The following is a 25,567-nucleotide window of genomic DNA, read 5'->3' on the forward strand; positions in this document are numbered from 1 at the left end:
GAAACATAGAAATGTTAGGCTGGAAAGAGGAAGTACAGTGGAGAGGGGAGGGACCGAGGGCAGAGTTCCATGGGGCTGCCGCGGCGCTTCGAACTTCTGCACATGGAGCGGGGGGGAGTTGGAAGAACTTCATATTGCAAACTCAAGGAATAGCAGGTAGAGTAACTTTCACGATGCTTGTTAAGTTCAATGTCATTTAAAGTATTTATTCGTATTTCTAAATGGTAAGAAATGAAATATCGTTACTCTTTAAAAAATGAGCTATGTTAAACAGATTGGAAAACATTGTCCTGACGTCTGGGGCAGGTGCGTGAGTGTGAGCGTCTGAAATCCTGTGACGCGAGTGGTGAATGTAACCGAGTTGACTAAATTAAGGAACATTTTAATGTTACATGAATGTTATACAATTTTGATACGCATTATAATTAATATCGAATGTATTTTCTTTGGAAAATAATGGAATAATGGAATATTTTCCTCCTTTCCCAAACAAATTTTAGGAGATCACAGGAATTGCTCACAATTATCTTAACCATATCGAAGCAGTAGGCTATATGTCTTGTCATTGACAATTAAGCCTATTAGAATTAGGCTAAACATAAAAACAAAAAAAAAAATACATTTCCTTGGTTTCAAAGTTTTCTATAGACTCGTTTCACTTTTCGTGCCAGATTGCCACCTGTTGCAACTGTGCGCATCCAGAATGAATATCTGAAGTCTACCAACCATTTTACATCATGACATTCAAGCTGGAGTTCTTATTTCAGAAGTTCACTTTCCATTATTACAAATGAAACCAAGTCAATTTAAATAGCATGTATAAAATTGATCTGAACAGTCCTCAATGAAAGCGACAGGAAATAGGCTATAACTGCGTTGCCGAGAGTATGAAAAACGTAATCTGTTTCTATACCCTTTTCAAAGTTACATGAAAAAGACACACACTTCAAAATTCCTTTTCAAGATAGCCAAGACGGTCTGAATTATTGGTTGATCTGATCCGAACCTGACATGTGTGTTGATAGTATTGGTGGGCAGGGCTCAAGTATAGCCTACTGTTAACATGTTGTGAAACTGACATCAACAAGAACACCATAGAATATTAATTGTAAGAGAAATAATGGGGAAACAACTCCACAAAACTTTCCTCACACATTTGTGCGCTGGGACAACATTTTACAAGCTTCAACACGTATGATATTTTATTATTGTTATGTAGAACTATAACCATAAACAATGAAAAATCCTACTCAAGTCGGCTAATTAATTTGGTTAATATGGAATAATAAGATATCATATTTTCATTACTGCATTGTCTAGATTGTCCTCACAAAACTTCAAAAGCAATGTTGATCTTGTTTTAACTTAATTTTAATTTGTTGTTAACAATAGTATTTCCATTTTGTTGACAGTCCAAACTGCCCTACAAAGGCCAAACGCAGTAACTACGTTTTTTTATTTATTTTCTACTGCAAATCTGATTTCAAAATCTTTTTATGTCTAGACAGACAGCAGTTCCATGATATATTTTAATCAACTGGCTTGTTCTAGTGTCAGGAAACTATACACCACATGAATCAGAAAACACCCTTGGCCATTTCTGAACAACTCAACATTTATGACCAAATTCGTAGTTACTGCGTTTTGCCTTTATAGGGCAGCATAGCCTACCTCCTCATTCAGTATTGACATTGACAAGGTTAGGCTACTCACCTTTTTATATATATATATAGGGCAGCCAAACACTTGCATTTCAATTTGATAGCAAGGTTTGCTCTTTTCAAGCAAACCACTGCCACCTCAAAGGTTTCTGTTCTACGGAAAAGATGAGAAAACAATGTGAAAACTTGGGCGATGGGCCTTATTATGGTAGGAATGTGATGAGTTATTTTTTGAATGAAACGTTCATTTTAAAAACGAATCCAAAATTAAAAACACAGCAACCTGTACAAATGGACTCACCCTCAAGAAAAAAACATGATATATTTCAATTACTATTGGTAAATTAAGCAATGAATTGCAACCCACCCCATAGCACAATGACATTTGATGTATCTGCTTCTTCCTATTGAGGAGGGTTGGAATGCTGCAAATACACGTTTGTGGACACATCAGCATCCTTGTTATTAGCATAATGAGGAAGGAGACAGAGAAAGAAAGGCTGTATTTAAAATGATTCTCACTGAATACCGGTGTAATGAAGTGTGTCAGATGCAAATGAGGACAGTAAGGAAATTCCTTTCAATGCCCCTATACTGTAGCCCCTCTAACCCACAATAGGTGCCAAAACATCAGCTTAGTACGATTATCATCTTTCAATTTATGGCTGCACGTTTCATTAATTGCTAATGACTATTCTCTCTATAATTTTCAGATTAAAAAAAATGAAAACGATGACTGTTTTGAGTGTTATGTTACGTGGTATAATGTAGTAGGGCATGGTTCCCCAAATGGTGGTTTGGGACCCACAGGTGGGTCGTTGCTAAGGCATGAGTGAGTTGTGGCACAAATACTGTTTTGTTTCACACTGGAATGAAAGAGGTGGGTCTCAATACACAAAAAGTCATTAATATTCATTTTTACATCTCAGTATCAAAATATATGTAATGAATCAAGTTGATTACATTATTTTGGGGGATAAATTAGAAACAACAGTCACTGTTCTTAATTTGTTGTCCAAATTAATGATTTTCTGGAGAAACAAATTATGATTTTCGAGTACCGTCTTTAATCACACTTCTCACAGAAGCAGCATATACTTACAATAGCTTGAGGGGGAAAAAAACTTTTCAATAATGATACCTGATATGATATAATTCTTGTTTGACTTTACTTTGAAAAAAAGTTATTAGAAACTTAGCCTAATGTTCTATATCACCCCTCAGATTGTATTGATTTTCATATGACTGTTTTATTCATTCATATAGACCCCATATTATTCACATATGTTTTATGTTGATATTCCTGACATTTAAGGAGAAATATGTGTTGCCAAATTATAGTTTACATTATAAAATCCTGTCAGTCGGTTTTTACTTCCTCCCAGTATCCAAAGTTTGCTGTTGTTGTGCACTTTGTCTGTTTAACGGTTTGACTGTTTCAGTCTCCACCCTGCTCCCTGTCGTGTGTTCGCACCCTGCTCTGCACAGCCCTTCCACCCCACCCGCCATCCATCCCACACACACACACACACACACACACACACACACACACACACACACACACACACACACACACACACACACACACACACACACACACACACACACACACACACACACACACACACACACACACACACACACTCCCTTGAGTTAGGACTGGGGGTGTTGTGAACCCACAGCCCTCATCCTGCCTCTCCTCCCCTTACTGAGCGCACTCAGAACCACTGCCATGACACTTTCAGAAAGCAGGTGTTGCCCTTAGTGCCTTGTTTTGTCATATTTGACTAAGGTGGTGTCATTCTGAAATAATGTCTGAATGAAACCATCCACAAAACACAAAATATATTGAGAATTGTCAACAAGAAAAGAACTACAACATAACATATCATTAAGATATCCAACTAATTGGGTTTTGTCACAAACACCTGTGGTTTATAATGAACCAGGAAACAAAACGATGATAAAATATATATATATATTAAAAAAATGTAATCTAGCTTAACTAAGAGTAATAACAGTGTTACTTTGGGTGAATATACAGCTTCCTGAATGCCTTAACAACTGTGTTGTGGTTAAATATGGGAATGCATTTCTCACTTCTGTGAAAGTCCCCCACCAACACGATCAGTATTTCCCTTCGCACCATCCGCCCAGAAAAAAAGGCACATGAGAATTACCACCCCCTCCCGACCTCCAAACTCCAGATGCTAAAGAATGATGGTGGCGGCAGAGCCTCCTAGTCCTGTATCGACACACCAGCATGCAACACCCACTGTGCTCGCTGCGCCAGCATCTTCTGCACCAATGACCCCTGCCCTTCCTACCCCCTCCCCAACCCACCACCACCTCCCCCACTTGGGTCCTGGGTGTTCGTGGGTTGTCGAACCTCTGACTTGACTCGCCTGTCCGCTGAACATTGGGCGTTGCGACCGCAGCAGGGGCTGCTTGGTGGCTTCCCACTATTTGTTCCAAATGTGTGGAGCCATCTGTCAGTAAAACAGGAAGGCCTAGGTTCCCCTTCTCCCTCGGGCTCGCTTCGCTATTTTAGGGAGCTTCACTTCTCCCTGTGTGGCTGGCTGGGCCGGGAAAGCGGCTCCACCAAGGGCCTTCTTGAAGTGGCGGAGCCGAGGCTGAGGCTGTTGTGCCCATCTGCTGCAGGCTTGAGGCGGATGCATTATTAATGGGGCCACGCGCACTGGTGACTCCTCAGATATGCAGCAGGCCCCTGGCCAGGGGATGTGCTCTTCTTCACTAAATTCCCTCCTCTTGTGCGAAAGAAACTTACTTTGGTGCCCCTTGGCCTTCTCCTTCCTCTATCTCTCTCTCTGTCCTCTGGTTCTCTCTCTTTACTTTCGCTCTCTGATACACTCCCTGTCCTTCTTGGTTCCCTCCCCTCTCTATCTCTGTATCCCCCCTCTCTCCATCTCTGTCTCTATCTCTCTCTCGGGGTCCCTCTCTTTATTATCTTTCTCTCTCTCCTCTCTCTTTGTTTCTGATGGTTGCACCTCTCGCACACGTCTTTGCTCGGGTAGTGGCGCGCTCAGCGGTGCATGCTCAGTAAATTAGAGTGAACATGAGCGTCGATCAGCTGGGCACGACAAACAGCCGTATCCTCAGTGACCTTGGGCCACTGAATTTTCTGCTTAATTTTGCGGCAGTCAGTATGCGTTTTTGGATGATTAGGTGGCAGGAAATTAACAATAAATAACAAATGTGGTCTGAAAGCTCCTCATCACCATAGCCCGTCATGCAGGGCCAAGCCACTCTCCCAGCCCATCCTCTCTGTCAGACATGTAATGAAAATGTCTGTAATTCGTTGTAATGTAATGGGACAGCGGTGTGTCTTTTGGTGTGACAAAAGGGATCTTGCCAGGGTGACAGAGTTGTAAAGAGAGAGGTCATAGCTTTCGTCAGTTGTGGCTTTTTATAATGTTGTCTTTTTCAGCCCTGCTGTGCCGTTGATACAATTGAAACACATCTACATCTCTGTCTCTCTCTATCCCATTAGAGTACCTGCACCGAATGGAGACGGAGGAGGCACAGGAGATGTCTCAGACGCCAGGTAAAAGCCACTGTTTTCAGACCTCAGAGTGAGTTGCACAGAGCCCAAGCCGAGTGGCACAATTCACAGTACATAAAATGGATTATAGATGATTACAGTTCTACCATATGAGCAATAACGAACCATGTTCTGGTGACTAATGGGTGTTTTCTGGTGTTTACCCATGCAGGCAGGGACAGCCCCCCTCCCAATGATGTGTCTGAGGACCAAGACGAGGCCATGCCCGTCCCAGAGGACCTGTCTGCCAGCTCCAATTTGCAGCACAACAATAGGGGTGACAAAGGAGGCATGGGTGAGTGACAGTTCCTATAAGTCTGTGCCACATATGTTTAAATGTGCCACTCCCACATCAGTAGGCCTATAACCAGTTATTACACCTAGACCAGTATAGCTATCAAACCTTCACCCGTGTGCCCCAAAACCTAGCAGTTTCCATAGGAACTTCAGAAATATGTATACCGTCACAAGGACAAAAGCAGTAGTATGGTCCATACTACTCATAATGAAAATGAAATGATTTAAAAAGAGCAATTATCATAATATATTAATAAATGCCATATGATGAATACATCATTTACATTTACATTACATTTAAGTCATTTAGCAGACGCTCTTATCCAGAGCGACTTACAAATTGGTGAATTCACCTTCTGACATCCAGTGGAACAGCCACTTTACAATAGTGCATCTAAGTCATTAAGGGGGGGGGGGGTGAGAAGGATTACTTATCCTATCCTAGGTAGTCCTTGAAGAGGTGGGGTTTCAGGTGTCTCCGGAAGGTGGTGATTGACTCCGCTGTCCTGGCGTCGTGAGGGAGTTTGTTCCACCATTGGGGGCCAGAGCAGCGAACAGTTTTGACTGGGCTGAGCGGGAACTGTACTTCCTCAATGGTAGGGAGGCGAGCAGGCCAGAGGTGGATGAACGCAGTGCCCTTGCTTGGGTGTAGGGCCTGATCAGAGCCTGGAGGTACTGCGGTGCCGTTCCCCTCACAGCTCCGTAGGCAAGCACCATGGTCTTGTAGCGGATGCGAGCTTCAACTGGAAGCCAGTGGAGAGAGCGGAGGAGCGGGGTGACGTGAGAGAACTTGGGAAGGTTGAACACCAGACGGGCTGCGGCGTTCTGGATGAGTTGTAGGGGTTTAATGGCACAGGCAGGGAGCCCAGCCAACAGCGAGTTGCAGTAATCCAGACGGGAGATGACAAGTGCCTGGATTAGGACCTGCGCCGCTTCCTGTGTGAGGCAGGGTCGTACTCTGCGGATGTTGTAGAGCATGAACCTACAGGAACGGGCCACCGCCATGATGTTGGTTGAGAACGACAGGGTGTTGTCCAGGATCACGCCAAGGTTCTTAGCGCTCTGGGAGGAGGACACAATGGAGTTGTCAACCGTGATGGCGAGGTCATGGAACGGGCAGTCCTTCCCCGGGAGGAAGAGCAGCTCCGTCTTGCCGAGGTTCAGCTTGAGGTGGTGATCCGTCATCCACACTGATATGTCTGCCAGACATGCAGAGATGCGATTCGCCACCTGGTCATCAGAAGGGGGAAAGGAGAAGATTAATTGTGTGTCGTCTGCATAGCAATGATAGGAGAGACCATGTGAGGTTATGACAGAGCCAAGTGACTTGGTGTATAGCGAGAATAGGAGAGGGCCTAGAACAGAGCCCTGGGGGACACCAGTGGTGAGAGCGCGTGGCGAGGAGACAGATTCTCGCCACGCCACCTGGTAGGAGCGACCTGTCAGGTAGGACGCAATCCAAGCGTGGGCCGCGCCGGAGATGCCCAACTCGGAGAGGGTGGAGAGGAGGATCTGATGGTTCACAGTATCGAAGGCAGCCGATAGGTCTAGAAGGATGAGAGCAGAGGAGAGAGAGTTAGCTTTAGCAGTGCGGAGCGCCTCCGTGATGCAGAGAAGAGCAGTCTCAGTTGAATGACTAGTCTTGAAACCTGACTGATTTGGATCAAGAAGGTCATTCTGAGAGAGATAGAGGGAGAGCTGGCCAAGGACGGCACGTTCAAGAGTTTTGGAGAGAAAAGAAAGAAGGGATACTGGTCTGTAGTTGTTGACATCGGAGGGATCGAGTGTAGGTTTCTTCAGAAGGGGTGCAACTCTCGCTCTCTTGAAGACGGAAGGGACGTAGCCAGCGGTCAGGGATGAGTACATCTACAATAATACATGCCTGTTACAGCTGCCTGCACTAGATATATACAACAGCAAAAGTTCCACCCCCTTATTTTTTTAACGGTGAAATAAACCAAAACTACATTTCATAAAAACAAATGTGTCGGTAACTTAACTATTTTCTGTTAGTAAAATAACTATTTTGTAACGGTATCCCAACCAGTAGTTAGCACATGAACAACAAATCCCTTAGTTCCACTCATTAGCTGCAATCTAGCGCTTAATCGAGCTTAGTCCTTTTGAACATGTCGTCTTGATGCATTTAGGTCATTGGCAGGAACGGTTGGACATTTCTCTCATCCGTCACATGATGTGCAAAACCTTAAGGAATGGCTAATGTGGCCTTGATATGAGGATGTAACTAAATTAAGCCAGGGAATACCATTATCTGATCTACAAGTTAATTGAAACTCGGGACATGACTGGCATGTCAGGGGACACCAGGCAGCATTTACCAGATGAAGTTTTGAAATTCTAATTTTTTGCTTCATGAGAACATCTGTGAACCCCCCCCCCATATCATGTTGTATAAGTAAAAGTACAGCATCTCATACAACCAATATCTATGGTAGGTTTATGGGACGTGTTCGTGGTTGTGATAACTAGAGTACACGATAAGTGTTACTATAATTTGTGGTGTAGAAATGGAACGTCCTTTCATATTAGCTCCAGATAGCTGTGTGGTGTAGTTTACCCTTGTGCGTCGAGGCTGCATTTAGTCAGAAACAACATGTCGGAGCAGAGGAAACTGAAATAGGATGTGCAAGAGTTTCCTAAGAAGAACTTGCCATCAGGCAGTTTCAACACTCCAGGAGATAAAGACTTCAGGAGCAGAGCCAAGATCGGAGATCAGCATTGCACATCACCAGTGCATCTCACCACCACACAGCCAGCGCACCTGCAAACACACTCACCACTTTCACTTCAACTGTCAAGCTTTTAACTCAGCAGCACACATAAGGAACTCCAACCCTCGCCAGCATGCCATAGTTTACGACATGCGCCAGGAATCTATTGTAACTGCCCTGCTCACCATGAAGTGCACATTTATCCTCATTAAAAGTCACTTAGTCAATGTGACAACGTCTGTCAGCATTGAGGTGAAATTATCGTAAAATATTTTGAGGCTTTCACCTCCTGCAGCTGCAGTTCCAAGGTTTATCCATGAGCCACCAATTGATTGACTTTCTGAAGCATCACATGGACTATACTTATTTTGTTTATCATAAATGCTCCTTTTTTAGGGCTTTGTGCAAGTTTGCAGTTGAGCTAGCGCTGGAAGAGGAGGCCATAGGTTCAGTCCAGTCAGGCTGTTCTTTCTCCATATGACTGTCTTTGTGGTTGAGCCTATGATTAGTCATTTCACTCGCCCAGATTTGACATAACTAGGGAAAACTGCTCAAATGACTAAAATATTCACTGATGCACAATGGGGACCATGCCATAGGGATTTCAGTCAGACAGTCAACATTTTTTACATGCCTAAGAAAAATGAATGACAATTGTCAATCAATTCGGGAATGTGCTTACAGACATTATTCCATATTCCATCAGAAATAAAATGTTATAGTGTCTTCTTTAGCGAGTTAGTTTTTTAAGGATGTGTTGTATGATTCCTAACCTCTTTATCTGGTCTTATAGTATTTTGAAACACAGGAAGAGGTCCTGAATCAGGAGAGAGGTCTGCAGAAACATAGACAACACCGTGTGTGTGTGTGTGTGTGTGTGTGTGTGTGTGTGTGTGTGTGTGTGTGTGTGTGTGTGTGTGCGTGTGTGCGTGTGTGCGTGTGTGCGTGTGTGCGTGTGTGCGTGTGTGTGTGTGTGTGTGTGTTTGTGTGTTTGTGTGTTTGTGTGTTTGTGTGTTTGTGTGTGTGTGTGTTTGTTTGTTTGTAAGTGTTTGTCTTCGAGTGTGGGTGAGTGTAAGTGTTTTTGCGTATGTGTTGCTCTGCACTCCCTAAAGATCTAATCACCACTGTGAGAGGAAGTGGCTGTTATGCTGTATCTATGCAATGCATCACTGGCTCTCTGATAAACCCCAAATGCATCAGGGAGTTATTATTATCTGTTAGGATCATGTGGTACAAAGGCTATTGGCCTGAAGTACAGGACGCAAGCAGGACTGTGTAACTGAGACAAGGAGGCTGCAACTATAACGGAAGCTCAATATCTCAAAGCCAGGTTGTTTGTTGCAGTTTTCCATTCACTTTTCAATGCTAACATATTGTAGGTTTGTCCTACACAGCTTCTCTAGTTTCATCCTACACAGCCTTCATCATACGATTCAAAAAGCCCCAAAAGGATTTCCCTTGTGTGGGAAGGACAAGACACATTGTCACAAAAGGTTGCCTTACTGAATGAAATTGTCTGAAAATATTTTTTGTCAGTACAGTCACACAGACACCTAGTTTCCTGAATCGGGGTCGCAAATGACATGTCACAGTATGTCTGTCCGGTGACACAATTTCTCTTTCAGTAGGTATGAGTAATTAGGTCTGTCCAGTTTTCACTACAATCCTGTCTATTTCAGACTGAAGTGGTAAGCTTTTGAGTTCCCGAAAATGCTAGGTTAGAGTTTCGAAAGAGTGGGGAAAAGTACACTTTGTTTTTGGGGCTCCTTCTCGAAACCGACACACCCAATGGAATTGTGTTCAGTATGGCGTCTACGTGGATTTACACACATGTGGTTGGTCCCACAGCGGAGTTAGCACACACTGGGCTATTTTCATCAGACACTGAGAAAAGCAGCTCCGTTGCAGAAACCTCCAACAGGCTCTTTTTAACTTCCACACTGCATAACTGAGCCATCATCAATGGCTTGTTATCAGTTACTTGTGTTTCCTTTTTTTGTTGTTGCTAGTTCTGTCAGAGTAGATTGTGCGTTTCAGTGGGTGGTCTCTTTTGTACCTGTGAGTCCAATCAATGACACTGGAGCTGTCACTAAGTATATGGTAGCCTACAATGTTGAAAATGATGTCTTTAGTTAAACTTTTTATTTATTTGATTTTTTTTTTTACTTCCAAGCAAAGTAAATAAGCCTAGGGTTTTGTCACATAAGGTCTCTGTGGAAGATTCTTCTGTTTCAGTGGTTGACACCAACGCTCATGTTGTCATTCTGGCCCCTCTTTAACCCACCTCTTCATAGCTGAGCTAGACAGCATTGACATCGGCAAGGCCGAGGGAACGACTGCTGCTGTGCTGCAGCTTCTCATGGATATATGGGGAAGTTGTGACTAAATTGGGGATGGGAAGAAGGGCTTGTACTTTATATCATGCTTGTCACACATCCTGATTTACTCGTTTTGGGAAGCAAGTGTCAAATCTCACAGGAAAGGACCAAACAAAGAGGTAGAGCAATAAACCAACAACAGTGAATCACTAGATCCGACTCTCGATTTCAACGCCAGACATTTAAGTCGAATGAACGATCCGTTTTTTACTATGAATAATATTGAACCAAAAGGCAACTGAAAGTCTCAGTGAGATTCTAAAGGGTAACACCACTGCAACAAGAGCACTTTCTGTGAGTGAAATCTTTTTTCACTCTCATTACCGTAATCACATAGACGTTTAAAAAGAAAATGGTTGTGTTCATGTTGTAGCCAAACAACCCAGTAATCCTCAGGTCTATGATTCTGGCTGACCAGTAGGTCTAACATGCTTGGGGAGATGCAGGCCTTAACTCAGCACCTGTGGTCAGTGATAATATGCTCTTTAAGGTTATCAGTTATCAGGTGTTCTCTCTATGTCAGTAGTAATCTGTGCCTTTTCTGCTTTCATCTAGCTAACTTCCTTTGTGCCGGATGTGCAATTTCTATAGGCATATGGTTTGTGTTTCCTTCATCTCGCCTGCTCGACAGAAAGACATGTCGTGGTCTATGTGTCCACTCACAAAGAAAAGTCGCAACAGGCAAACAGACAAAATGTTGTGTGGTGAGGGAGGAGCAGTTTTTTTTCTCACAAGGCTGCCCTGGACCTAGAGTATTTCAGCAGTTAGCATAACGTAACTAATTCTCAAGTTATTCTGGTCTTTGGTCTGTCCACTATCACCAAGGTGGCGCTTAAGTGTATTATTTGAGTAGTTAGCATAGTACTGTATACCCAAAGGCTGATTTTATCCAGTATCACCAAGATGGTATTCAGTTAATGCTGAAGTATCATCTGAGAGCAACAAAAAAAGTCCAAAAGAGTTCACCCAAGTTGCCTTTCCTATCTCACTGGATGAATCGTGCACTACGGGAGCTTGTTCCCTAGGAGTGTCAGTGAAAACAAGAGTCCCCACAAAAGACGGTTTCAGTTACACTGTTTTACAATTCCTTGTCTGTGCTTCCCTTTCTGTCACTTCACCATAATGATTGGTATTTCAGTTAGGTAGGCCCTGTGTCTGAAGCTTCTTCTATTTCCCTATAGATTCCTATATTTCATTATTTCCACTCCTTCCTCTTCGGGTGTACAAACAAGTTAGACACATGAGGAAATCAACCATCATGACATGCAAATCACAGGCTAATAGTTGAGGGATTGTCGAGGCTTTAAGTGGTTAAAAGTAAAGTCCAACAAATTGAGGAACCAGTCACTTGACCTGATATCCCTCCAATACTCAATCAGATGCCTGTCATCACATTTCCTTTACATCTGCTACTTTTTTATAGTTGTGCTTATTGAGATGATAGATGTTGATTAAATTATGGTTAAACAAAATATTTGTGCAAATGGATTGTCATGCCATAGTCTGGTTACAAAGTTAGTGAAAAGAACAGTTCCCACTGGACAAAAAAACTGGTTGAATCAATGTTGTTTCCACATCATTTCAACAAAAAAATTGAACGTGAGGATATTGAATCAATTGTGGGAAACGAATTGAATTCGCAAAATGTTAGCAGCGTAAGGGCATTTCATATTTTTTTCACCCAACTTTTAACCTAAATCCAATGACATGGTGAATTTCTTTGTTGATTTCACAGTGAATTCATGTTAGTTGACAATTAAACCAAATGTAAATCAAAACTAGATGTTGAACTGTGCCCAGTTAGTTATATCTATAAACCAAACATTGATGGTGTTACACTTAGAATGCAAGCGTTTTTGGATTATCACTGACTTGTGTTACATTTATTATTTCTCCCTTAATTGTTTGGTGTGCGAGTGTTAGTGTTTGTGTGATTGTTTACCGTAGTTTGTTGGACTAGTTTACACCGCTGCCATCCCTCGTTTCACACAACTTCCTGTGTCTCTGTTTCCTGTTTATCTTGCTGTCATTTTCACAGTGTGTGATGATGAGAGATGCAGTATGAGTTTCCCTATTTCCTTTAGCAAAAAGTAAAAATAAATTATATATATATATTATCCATCTGTTATGATTGATCTGGAGCACTGATCACAAGAACCCACTGCATGAGTTCACCAAATTTGTTTCAAGGTTTTGCCCTAGTGTGCTCAGCCAATCAAGTTGAATTGAGGATAGCTGCACAGAAAGTGCTGATTTACATGCTCTCACTCTGAAATTAACTTTTGCTATCAGTAAGGTCATTGGAGGTGAGGCCTACCATCACAGATACATATTCATAGACTAAAACAACCATTCAAGTAGAGGGAGAAACAGACACATGCCCTTAAACGAATAGTCACATATTGACCCATACAGTCAAAGATATACATGTACTCCAATAGTAACATAGTAATGTACTCATATTTCTACACAGTAATGTAGGCTATAGTCCCCCAGAAACATGCTCCTATTCTAAACAGTGGCCCACTGCCCTCTTTTCCAGCCTGTAACATTAAAGTTGAGGCTCGCAGTGACGAGGAGAATGGGCTCGCCTTTGACATGATGATGAATGGCGAGGAGGAGGAAGAGTGTGCGGAAGACTTGCGCGTGCTCGATGCCTCGGGGGCCAAAGTGAACGGCTCCCATGCAGGCGGCCCCGACAGCAAGGGCCCCTACTCCTCGGCCGGGGGTATTCGCCTGCCCAACGGGAAGCTCAAGTGTGATATCTGTGGGATAGTTTGCATTGGCCCCAATGTGCTGATGGTGCACAAGCGAAGCCACACTGGTAAGCCATCTGCGATACCCATCGCCCTTACTTTGCACCCACGCTCACTGGTAGGTAGCCTTACAGAGAGAGATCATGTGTATGTGGAGTGGAGAAGCTGAGATGGATTCTGTGTCTTTATCTTCACTTCAGACACTGAGAGCAGTAGACAGAGCACCGTTAGGGTAAATCTTTGCTCAAAAGTTTTACTCCAAAGTTGTCCGCAAAGCATAGGCTACAACACAATTCATTGGGTTTTCACACTATTTTACAGAAATGAATTACATGCTTATCACCTAATAAGTATGTTTTTGTATTTTGGAGAGCTAAGCACCACTAAGTAGGATACCATGCTACAGTGCTAGGTATCCACCGATTGTGTTGAATTCTGTAAAATAAGGACCTGGAGGTGCTAACTGTTACCATGTACTTTCTCAGTAAGTGAGGTGCAATGAAGCAGTTGAATACTCATTTGGTAAAAGTTATTGCTTAACCAATAGGAGTTAATTGATGATGGAGGAGCTTAACATGAGGAGATCAATTCCATTTAGTTGATGTGGATAATATAGAGCTTTCATTGGTTTATAGTGGTCCAATGGGTTTCAGAGGTGTATTTTCACATAGTTACTGTGCTATAGTCAATATATTGGTCTGTAATGTTGGCAACAGGAGTTTTAGAGTAAAATATGGAAGTATTAGTTAAGTACGTCATGTGTCATGTGTAGTATCTAAATATTCTGTATGGGTGACATTTGGGTGACTCATTCTCTGAGTGTCCTTTTAAATTATTATAAGAGAGAAAATGCTTGTGGTCGGTCTATTTGTTGTGTGATAAAATAAAAAAGTAAGATGAATATAGTCCCTAAACATGACCTTAAATCACAGTTGAAAAACAGGATATCAGCAGCAATGAAAAGGAATCTCCACAAAGTGGCAATTATGCAAGTATTACAACTTTTTCAAAATTCAAAATTGATATTCTATTGAAATGAACCCAAACCAGTGGGGGGGAACACTTTTTAAAAAGGCACTTAACTGCCAAGCTTTAGAAACTAATGAAACCCAAAATGGAAGAAAGGAACACTAGACTAAATGTAAATGCAAAAAAACGTATAATAAAATATATAATGAAGTGCCTCCTATTTAAATAGAAAATATTCTGTGGTGAGTCTGCTCCTGAAATGCATTTTTAATGAGTTTCCTTTTTTCTATATTTTTGCTGCTTCACTGGTGAGTCTTATTTTATGGGGGCCTTTTGAGAAAAAAAAAGCCATATTAAAACCTTCTCACAGAATGCCACAACACACGGAGAGGATGGATATTGGTTTATTCCAGAACCACTGATCAGGAAGACTGGCTCTCAACACAAAGTGTTTCCTTCGCTTTATTCAAATTAGCTTGAATTTGCATTGTGATGGGCCGCTCTTATTTTAGAGCCAAAGAAGAGGAGGAAAAAAATGAGATTTTCAGATCAAATTGACCCAGGCACTGGTGCATTACGAAACTGGCAGCCTTAGTCGGAAAGGCTCTTGTTCGATCAGAGTGGTACTCGGCTCTGAGGTGCAGGGCCAGGGAGAGCACGGAGAAATGGAGTGTCACTCCGCTTTCAAACCCTCCTAGGCTGGTTGATTGGGTTGTGCTCCGAGTTCCTCCATCATCCACTGTGTTCAAGTACTGGGGATTCTTTTAGTACAGTGACCCCGAATTCACATCCACATCCATGGCGCTATTTGGGATGCTTTAGTTCCTGCATCCACATAGAAAAATTCAGACAATGGCTTTTATACCTAGCCTATTATTGTCTGAGGAGTATCTGTTCGCGTTGAGCTGAGCTGACATTGGTGTATCTCAAAGCAAACTAGAAACTCCCAATGGTTGATAAACTGATGCAAACTACAAATTGGTCCATCTCATGCTGTAGGATGACAAAAAAGAAAGCCCATTCATACATTCACCTTACACTGTCAACACTCTGCATTAACCCTCGTTTATCTAAAACAAACAGAATTCCATTCATATAGGCCGACTCTTACAAATAAAATACTAATTTGCTATATTATTGTAATTTTGTGTCTGAGCTCACAACACAAGATTTTGCTGAAAATGTTCCTATTTAATGTTAGCACCTACATAACTTACAGATGCCTATACTCCGGTTGTGTGTTTGTGAGATTACAAAAGTGTGCTTGTTAGTGAAAAATATCCAAACACTCATTTGCAATCTGCCAATTACATTGAAAGTGTTGATACTGTAGATGAGTGGCAGCTGTACCTGTGTGAGGGCCCTCACAGCATGCTGTGTGGTGTTTCGTGTCCTCAGGAGAACGTCCGTTCCAGTGCAGCCAGTGTGGTGCTTCTTTCACCCAGAAAGGCAACCTGCTGCGCCACATCAAGCTCCACTCAGGAGAGAAGCCCTTCAAGTGTCACCTGTGCAACTACGCCTGTCGCAGGAGAGATGCCCTCAGCGGTCACCTGCGCACCCACTCTGGTGAGTTAGGAGGGTAGGAGAAGTGGTCAGTGTGCTGTGGAAATGGGCTGTGTTCATTAGCATTTTTAAAACCATTTTGCAACAGAAAATGAATTTCTCTTATTGGACAAGTCAATGTAGTCCCTCCCTGTTTCAGTCAGTTTTCTTCTATTTAGGGCCAAATTAACACAGCCATGGTAATTACCAGGTGGAATTGTGAGAGAACACCTGCAGTGTACTCTGAGATGGATATCTTGTCTTATTGTGGAGTGGGAGACATATCTGTCATCTGCAAAGAAAAGATTGTAAAACCATTACATTTATCATGTGAATGAAACATGTGCCTGGGTGTATTGGGGAGTGAAAAACAACCCAGTCATAACTCAAAATACAACATACAGTACACACCACTCCACAATATGGACAGTACTATGGAACTGCTCACATGCACTTGAACACCGCTCTCAATGCATTGCTGCCAGTGCTCACCGCTCTAGCAATGTCACACCTTACAGTTGGAAAGCCCCACAAGTGTGCCTACTGTGGGCGGAGCTACAAGCAGCGTAGCTCTCTGGAGGAACACAAGGAGCGGTGCCACAACTACCTCCAGTGTATGGGGCTGCAGAACAGCATCTATACAGGTTAGTGTCTGTCTCTCACCTCCGCCCACGCTGTTGACCTACTGTGCACTGTAGTTGACTCAGGACTCTCTCTGGTAGCAACGTTAATGAACCAACAATGTTGCAATTAGAACAATGCTCCGAGCAGGTCAGGACAACATTTTATGACATGTATCTGCACGATAAATGCTGTATCTCTATCAGTAAGGCTTCCATAATGCATTGGACAAGGGCTTTTGGCTGTTTCTGTTGACTCATAACCCAGTTATTCTAAAAGGGGGAAAAAATAACAATAATTCAGTAAAGAATACATTTTCTTGGATGCCGGATAGGGTCTTTTAGTTTTACTACTTCATTCTGTGAATGAACGAACCATAAATAAGAGTCTGACGTCTTTTCCCTTGTAATTTTTTTCAGTTCGTGTTTTGTAAAAATAAATAAAAATGAATGGACAGTTCTGCTTAAATCTAATAATAATTTCCTGAATGTGGAACACGGCTTAAAGTTAAATATAGTGAGAGAACGTCGCTTTTGCTCACGTTAAAATACCTCTTATACAAATGATCCATTGAAGGTGGATGTACATGTAACCTACTGATCTGACAACATTAGGAAGTGGGCCGAGAGAGCAGAGGTTTGTATTATTATAAGAAGAAATTATCAGACAGGTTTATCACTCTCCTTTGCTTAGTCAGTGTGTGCCTTCAGAAAGTATTCACACTCCTTGAATTTTTTCACATTTTGTTGTTTTACAGCCTGAATTTAAAATGGATTAAATTGAGATTTTGTGTCACAGGCCTACACACAATACCCCATAATGTCAAAGTGGACATTTTAGAAATGTTTACAAATTAATCAAAAATGAAAAGCTGAAATGTCTTGAGCCAATCATTTGGAAGGTGTATCAATACACCCAGTCGCTACAAAGATACAGGCATCCTTCCTAGCTCAGTTGCTGGGGAAGAAGGAAACCGCTTAGGGCCAATAGTCCCTTTGAAACAGTTGCAGAATTTAATGGCTGTGATATACTATTCTTGAGATATACAGTTCGACATATTCTATACATATACTGTCCATATTATCTATACATCCCATCACACACACATATACAATGCATTCGAAAAGTATTCAGACCCCTTGACTTTTTCCAAATTTTTTTACATTACAGCCTTATTCTAAAATTGATTAAAGTAATGTTTTTCCTCATCAATCTACAAACAATACCCCATAATGACAAAGTGAAAAACGTTTTTTAAAACATTTTTGTAAATGTATTAAAAATAAAAAACAGAAATACCTTATTTACATAAATATTCAAACCCTTTGTTATGAGACCTCGGAATTGAGCTCAGGTGCATCCTGTTTGCATTGATCATCCTTGAGATGTTTCTACAACTTGATTGGAGTCCACCTGTGGTCGATTCAATTGATTGGACACGATTTGGAAAGGCACACACACCTGTCTATATAAGGTCCCACATTTGACAATGCATGTCAGAACAAAAACCAAGCCATGAGGTTCGAAGTCTGAGGTTCGAATTGTCTGTAGAGCTCTGAGACAGGATTGTGTCAAGGCACAGATCTAGGGAAGGGTACCAAAAAATGTCTGTAGTATAGAAGGTCCCAAGAACACAGTGGCATCCATCATTCTTAAATGGAAGAAGTTTGGAACCACCAGACTCTTCCTAGAGCTCGCCGCACGGCCAAACTGAGCAATCAGTGGAGAAGGGCCTTGGTCATGTAGTTGACCAAGAACCTGATGGTTACTCTGACAAAGTTCTTCTGTGGAGAGGGGAGAACCTTCCAGAAGGACAACCATCTCTGCAGCACTCCACCAATCAGGCCTTTATGGTAGATTGAATAGATGGAAGCCACTCCTCAGTAAAAGGCACATGACGTGCCAGTTTGGAGTTTCCCAAAAAGCACCCAAAGGACTCCCATACCATGAGAAACAAGATGCTCTGGTCCGGTGAAACCAAGATTGAACTCTTTGACCTGAATGCCAAGCGTCATATCTGGAGTAAACTTGGCATCATCCCTACGGTGAAGCATGGTGGTGGCAGCATCATGCTGTGGGGATGTTTTTCAGCGGTAGGGACTGGGAGACCAGTCAGGATTGAGGGAAAGATGAATGGAGCAAAGTACAGTGAGATCCTTGATGAAAACCTGTTCCAGAGCGCTCAGGACCTCAGGCTGGAGCGAAGGTTCGTCTTCCAACAGGACAACAACCCTAAGCACACAGCCAAGACATTGCAGGAGTTGCTTGGGGACAGGTCTCTGAATGTCCTTGAGGGGCCCAGCCAGAGCCCGAACTTGAACCCAATCGAACATCTCTGGAGAGACCTGAAAATAGCTAGGCAGCAACCATCCCCATCCAACCTGACAGAGCTTGAGAGGATCTGAAGAGAAGAATGGGTGAAACTCCCCAAATCAAATCAAATTGTATTAGTCACATGCGCAGAATACAACAGGTATTACAGTGACGAGCCCCTTACGAGCCCCTAACCGACAATGCAGTTTCAAAAAATACGGACAAGAATAAGAGATAAAAGTAACAAGTAATTGAAGAGGAGCAGTAAAAAAGAACAATATATACAGGGGGGTGCCAGTACAGAGACAAATACAGGAGTGCCAAGCTTGAAGTGTCATAACCAAGAAAACCTGAGGCTGTAATCGCTGCCAAAAGTGCTTCTACAAAGTACTGAGTAAAGGTTCTGAATACTTATGTAAATGTATTCCCGTTTTTTTGTTGTGGGGTATGTCCTTTGTCATTATGGGGTATTGTGTGTAGATTGATGAGGATTTTTTTATTTAATCAATTTTAGATGAAGCTGAAGCATAACAAAATGTGGAAAAAGTGAAGGGGTCTGAATACTTTCCGAATGCAATAAATGTATTCAGTATATACAGTACCAGTCAAAAGTTTGGACACACTTACTAATTCTGGGAGTTTTCTTTATTTTTACTATTTTATACATTGTAGAATAATAGTGAAAACATCAAACTATGAAATGACACATATGGAATCATGTACTAACCAAAAAAGTGTTGTGTACTAACCAAAAAAAACAAACCTAAATATAGATTTTAGATTCTTCAAAGTGGCCACCCTTTGCCTTGATGACAGCTTTGCACACTCTTGGCATTCTCTAAACCAGCTTCATGAGGTAGTCACCTGGAATGCATTTCAATTAACATGTGTGATTTGTTAAAAGTTAATTTTTGGAATTCATCAGTTGTGTTGTGACAAGGTATGGGTGGTATACAGAATTTGGTAAATGAACAAGTCCATATTATGGCAAGAGCAGCTCAACCCTGGAATGAGTAGGTGTATCCAAACTTTTGACTGGTACTATATATATATATTTATACTCTTACTTTTTAGATTTGTGTGTATTGTTGTGTATTAGATATTACTGAACTTTTGGATCTAGGAACACAAGATTTTGCTACACCCGCAATAACATCTGCTAGATATGTGTATGCGACCAATAAAATTTTATTTGATAGGAGAATACAGAGGATGGACTAACAACATTGTAGTTACACCACAATACTAACCTAAATTACAGAGTGAAAAGATGGAAGCCTGTACAAAATAAAAATACTCCAAAACATGCATTTTGTTTTCAATAAAGCACTAAAGTAAAACAAAAAAATGTCCTAAATTTATGTCCTAAATATACAACGCTTTATATTTGGGGCAAATCCAACATATTATATCACTGAGTATCACTCTTCAAATGTTCAAGCATTGTGGTGGCTGCATCAGGTTATGGGTATGCTTGTCATCTGCAAGGGAGGTTTTAAGGATGAAAATAAACCAATAAGAGCTAAGCACAGGCAAAATCCCAGAGGAAAACCTGGATTAGTCTGCTTTCCATCAGACACTGGGAGACAAATTCACCTTTCAGCAGGACAATGACCGAAAACGCAAGGCCAAATATACACTGGAGTTGTTAACCAAGGTGACATTGAATGTTCCTGAGTGACCTAGTTAGTTTTGACTTAAATCGGCTTGAAAATCTACAGCAAGACTTGAAAATGTCTGTCTAGCAATGATCAACAACCAACTTGAGTGAGCTTTAAGAATTTTTCTAAGTTGTAAATATTGTAGGAACCAGGTGTGCAAAGCTCTTAGAGTCTGACCCAGAAAGACTCAAATCTGTAATTGCTGCCAAATGTGATTCTAACATGTGTTGACTCAAGGGTGTGAATACTTCCAGTTGAAATCGGAAGTTTACATACACCTTAGCCAAATACATTTAAACTCAGTTTTTCGCAATTCCTGACATTTAATCCTAGTAAAAATTCCCTGTCTTAGGTCAGTTAGGATCACAACTTTTTCACAAACTGTAGTCTGGTGTTTTTATGGCAGTTTTGGAGCAGTGGCTTCTTCCTTGCCGAGCGGCCTTTAAGGTTATGTCAATATAGGACTTGTTTTACTGTGGATATAGATACTACTTTTGTGCCTGTTTCCTCCAGCATCTTCACAGGGTCCTTTGCTGTTGTTCTGGGATTGATTTGCACTTTTCGCACCGAATTAAGTTAATCTCTAGGAGACAAAACGCGTCTCCTTCCTGAGCGGTATGACGGCTGCGTGGTCCCATGGTGTTTTTCTTGCAGACTATTATTTGTACAGATGAACATGGTCCCTTCAGGCATTTGGAAATTGCTCACAAGGATGAACCAGACTTGTGGAGGTCTACAATTTTTTCTGAGGTTTTAGCTGATTTCTTTTGATTTTCCCATGATGTTAAGCAAAGAGGCACTGAGTTTGTCAGTAGGCCTTGAAATACATAATATGTCTGTAAAGAATTTTTGGAAAAGTTACTTGTGTCATGCAAAAAGTATATGTCCTCTCCGACTTGCCCAAACTATAGTTCGTTAACAAGAAATTTGTGGAGTGGTTGAAAAACAAGTTTTACTTGCTCCAAACTAAGTGTATGTAAACTTCCGACTTCAACTGTATGTAAATTTGATATTTCTGTATTTAATTTTCAATACATTCGCAAAAAAATCACTTTGTCATTATGGGTTACTCTGTGTTGATGGGTGAGATCGCTATAATCAATTTTGAATTCAGGCTGTAACACAATAAAACGTAGAATAAGTCAAGGGGGATAGATACTTTCTGAAGGCACTGTACACCAACTGTCTCTCAATAAAAGCATCCTCATCATTGCGCCCTGTAAGAAATCAACTTTCAGGGATGCATAAGCCAATATTAGCAAGATCCTGTTATACAATAATCCTACATTTGATCGGGTCAGATTTTACTACTTTGATTCTGAAACCTAATTTTCTGTCTTGCTTTCCAGTAGTAAAGGAAGAAAGCAACCAGAATGAGCAGAGGGAAGACTTAAGCCAGACGGGATCTGAGAGAGTCTTGGTGCTAGAAAGACTAGCTAATAATGTAGCCAAACGTAAGAGCACTATGCCACAGAAGTTTGTAGGTAAGGGATATAGTCTGCTTCCTTTGTATACCAACAAACATTGCTTTAACTGCAAAGCACACGACTTCGGTTCCAAATGTGAGAATTGCGTATTTCAGTTTGATGCATTCTGATTTGCCACGATTGCGCTGCAGAATATGCTATTTAATAAAATAACACATATTCAGCATGATCACCCTTGTGCCTGGAATCTGTTATCATTAGAACAATGTTTGAGCTTTATTTAAGTTGATCAAACATAATATTTCCATTGAATTCAATTTTAACGCTTTGTGTATTATACATTTATTTGAAGATGACTCTTACTTAAATTAAATTAAGTAAATATATTAATAAAAATATGCTGACAAAACATGTAAAAAATTACAACAAATAAAACAAAGTAATCAGCCAAGAGACACTAAGGAGAACAATGTAAAGAATTGAAAACTCGAAATAAGGAGAATCACCAATCAATATCAGTAAAATTGTGACCAAACCATTTTGGGGTGGCAGGTAGCCTAGTGATTAGAGCATTGGACTAGAAACCGAAAGGTTGCAAGATCAAATCCCTGAGCTGACAAGATAAAAATCTGTTGTTCTGTCCCTGATCAAGGCAGTTAACCCACTGTTCCTAGGCCTTCATTGAAAATAAGAATTTGTTCTTAACTGACTTGCCTAGTTAGATAAAAACTAAAAAACTTTGATCCCTAGAACTACAGAGAAACATTAGTGTTTGATATAAGGGATCTGAGGATTTTATATTTGAATTGTAACATTGGTAATTAATCTGTTTTCCCTTTCTAATCCTCAGGTGGGAAGCGTCTCTCCGACCTCTCCTTCGAGGGCAACCCCGGGGAACTGATGCAGCCTCATGTCATCGACCAGGCCATCAACAGCGCCATCAGCTACCTGGGTGCCGAGTCCCTGCGACCTCTCATCCAGACCTCCCCAACCTCCTCTGACGTGGGGGTCATTGGCTCCATGTACCCCCTCCACAAGCTGCCTCCAGAGGGACAAGGGGCGGGGGGCCATGGCCTGTCAGCCAAGGACAGCGCAGCTGAGAATTTGCTGCTGCTCGCCAAGTCCAAATCAGCCTCCAGCGAGAGGGACGGCTCCCCCAACCACAGTGGCCAGGATTCCACTGACACGGAGAGCAACAATGAAGAGAGGGCAGGTGGCGGGGCATCGGGCCTCATCTACCTGAACAACCACATCACGCCTGTGGTACGTAATGGCGTGCTGCCCCTGGCAAAGGAGGAACAGCAGCGGCAGTACGAGGCCATGCGGGCCAGCATCGAGATGGCCTCGGAGGGGTTCAAGGTGCTGAGTGGAGAGGGGGAGCAGTTGAGGGCATATTGCTGTGAACACTGCCGCATCCTCTTCCTAGACCACGTGATGTACACCATTCACATGGGCTGCCACGGCTTCCGAGACCCCTTTGAGTGTAACCTCTGTGGCCACCGCAGTCAGGACCGATACGAGTTTTCCTCACACATGACCCGAGGGGAGCATTGCTACTGAGTGGCCCACTGAACACACACTACCACACAAACACACACACGCTCACACAGACATACCCCCACACACACTTGCTATTTGAAAGTGGTAATTTTTATACATTGTCAAGAAATTGCATGTTTGAAAAACAAAGAACAAGACTAGTTTATGTTAACTTCACATGTTCAGGAGGAAAAGGGAAACGATTCCTCCATCTGCTTTTTAGAAAACAAAAGGTGGTAAAATAACTGTTCAGTGAACAAAACAAACAACTTAAAAAATGATTGTGCTTCAGCAGTAAGTATCATGTGTCACATACGGTATCGTTTTAAGTCTTTGATCTACCCTTTGATGTCTGTATACATTAAATAAATGTCTCTGTTTTCTGATAGCCTACCTGGAGAAATATCTGATAGCCTACCTGGAGAAATATCTGATAGCCTACCTGGAGAAATATCTGATAGCCTACCTGGAGAAATATCTGTATATTTTATTCTAAAGAATACAATCATACAACAAAGTTGGTTTTTAAATGGCAAGGTATTGCTTGACATTTACGTAAGGGATAATCAACAAGATGCTATGCGTTATATGGAAAATAATGAAAGATGTGGAAGGTGTGTTCCACAACGCGGCAGAGGAGTGGAACTAAACCTTCCACTGAGTTGCATTATTATCCAGAGAACGCATAGAGCACCAAGTTGAATATCTCTTTTATACCATGGCTGTAATTTAGCACATTTGACACAAGACGTGTTACTTTGCAGGAAGAAATGTGTTCGACATTCACTGTAGATTTTACTATAACTACAGTAGTTGCTGTGGTAACTAAACAAACAGACTTTTAAAATTTAACCAGGCAAGTCAGTTAAGAACCAATTCTTATTTACAATGACTGCCTACACCGACCAAACCCAGACGACGCTGGGCCAATCGTGCACCGCCCTATGGAACTCAAAATCATGGCCAGTTGTTATACAGCCTGGATTCGAACCAGGGTGTCTGTAATTAGACCCTGTGCCACTCAGGAGCCCATGCCTGTTTATCTAACCAAACCATCAGTCCTAGCTTGCTATTATGAAAATTGGGAATTCAACAATACCAACATTGTTTTCAATTTGACTTTTGCTTTCAAAATGAGCTCAAACCAAACATGCAAGAATGAACTATAGAATGAACTACATCCATAAGCAGTATATGTAATATACCGTGCATTATTTAACCAATAACAAAATAATTGTGTGTTATATATGGTCAATATACCACAACCCCCAAGGTGCCTTATTGCTATTACAAACTGGTTACCAACATAATTAGAACAGTAAAAATAAATATTTGGTCATACCCGTGATGTACCATGGCTTTCAGCCAATGAGTATTCAGGGCTCGAACCACCCAGTTTATAAAGGCAATTATAAACTGGGTGGTTTGAATGTTGATTGGCTGACAGCTGTGGTATATCAGTCTGTATACCACGGGTATGACAAAACATTTATATTTACTGCTCTCATTACGTTGGTAACCAGCTTATAATAGCAATAAAGCACCTCTGGGGTTTGTGGTATATGGTCAATATACTGTACCACGGCTAAGGGCTGTATCCAGGCACCCCGTGTTGCATCGTGCTTAAGAACAGCCCTTAGCCGTGGTATATTGGCCAAATACTGTACCACACCCCCTCTGGCCTTATTGCTTAAATAATGCACGCTCTAGAATGCCCTTCAAGCCAATCAGAAATGAGAATTCAACAATGCCATGGTATAAAGTTTTTTATACATTATTTATGCTGTGTACACATGCATGTGTTTCTTTTTTGTAATTTATTAGTTGGTGTTAGGGTTTCCTATGTTTGATTTGTTCAGTTCAAACGTTCCCTACCATTAATCAAATGTGATAGATGGATTTGAGTTGAATAAATTAATGACTGAACTCGAGTGTTATTTACTGAAATATATTTTTGTTTGATATAAAGTATGGATGGTATTCAGTTTTGTCCCAGCTTTTGAGAAAATGTTACTCTCAATTTGATCTGAACTTTTAAAGTAACTTTACTCATACTGTATATCATGCTTGCAAATATCAATAAAGGATATTTTACATACCCCAAAATAA

The 25,567-nt window shown here is 41.5% G+C and overlaps 1 protein-coding gene across 4 annotated transcripts; it reads left to right on the forward strand.

Annotated features, from left to right (window-relative positions):
- On the forward strand, positions 1-25,567 carry LOC135510853 (DNA-binding protein Ikaros-like). Of its 4 annotated transcripts, none has more exons than XM_064932142.1 (8): positions 1-156; positions 5,173-5,226; positions 5,396-5,518; positions 13,173-13,454; positions 15,754-15,921; positions 16,416-16,541; positions 21,842-21,976; positions 22,770-25,567. In XM_064932142.1, exons 1-8 carry the CDS (start codon positions 12-14, stop codon positions 23,477-23,479), a joined length of 1,743 nt encoding a protein of 580 aa, XP_064788214.1. In that variant the 5' UTR covers positions 1-11; the 3' UTR covers positions 23,480-25,567. The 4 variants fall into 4 exon arrangements, with proteins under 4 accessions (XP_064788214.1, XP_064788215.1, XP_064788216.1 ...); XM_064932145.1 differs by lacking the exon at positions 1-156 and adding an exon at positions 1,075-1,192; XM_064932143.1 differs by lacking the exon at positions 21,842-21,976 and having other exon boundaries at positions 2-156.

The sequence above is a fragment of the Oncorhynchus masou genome, chromosome 23 (genome assembly GCF_036934945.1).
Source record: "Oncorhynchus masou masou isolate Uvic2021 chromosome 23, UVic_Omas_1.1, whole genome shotgun sequence".
Lineage (NCBI taxonomy): Eukaryota > Metazoa > Chordata > Actinopteri > Salmoniformes > Salmonidae > Oncorhynchus > Oncorhynchus masou.

Coding starts and splice junctions, on each gene's coding strand:
- LOC135510853 (XM_064932142.1), top strand. CDS start 12: ATGTTAGGCTGGAAAGAGGAAGTACAGTGGAGAGGGGAGGGACCGAGG. Junction 5,227..5,395: donor GGAGATGTCTCAGACGCCAG/GTAAAAGCCACT, acceptor TTACCCATGCAG/GCAGGGACAGCCCCCCTCCC. Junction 16,542..21,841: donor GCAGAACAGCATCTATACAG/GTTAGTGTCTGT, acceptor CTTGCTTTCCAG/TAGTAAAGGAAGAAAGCAAC.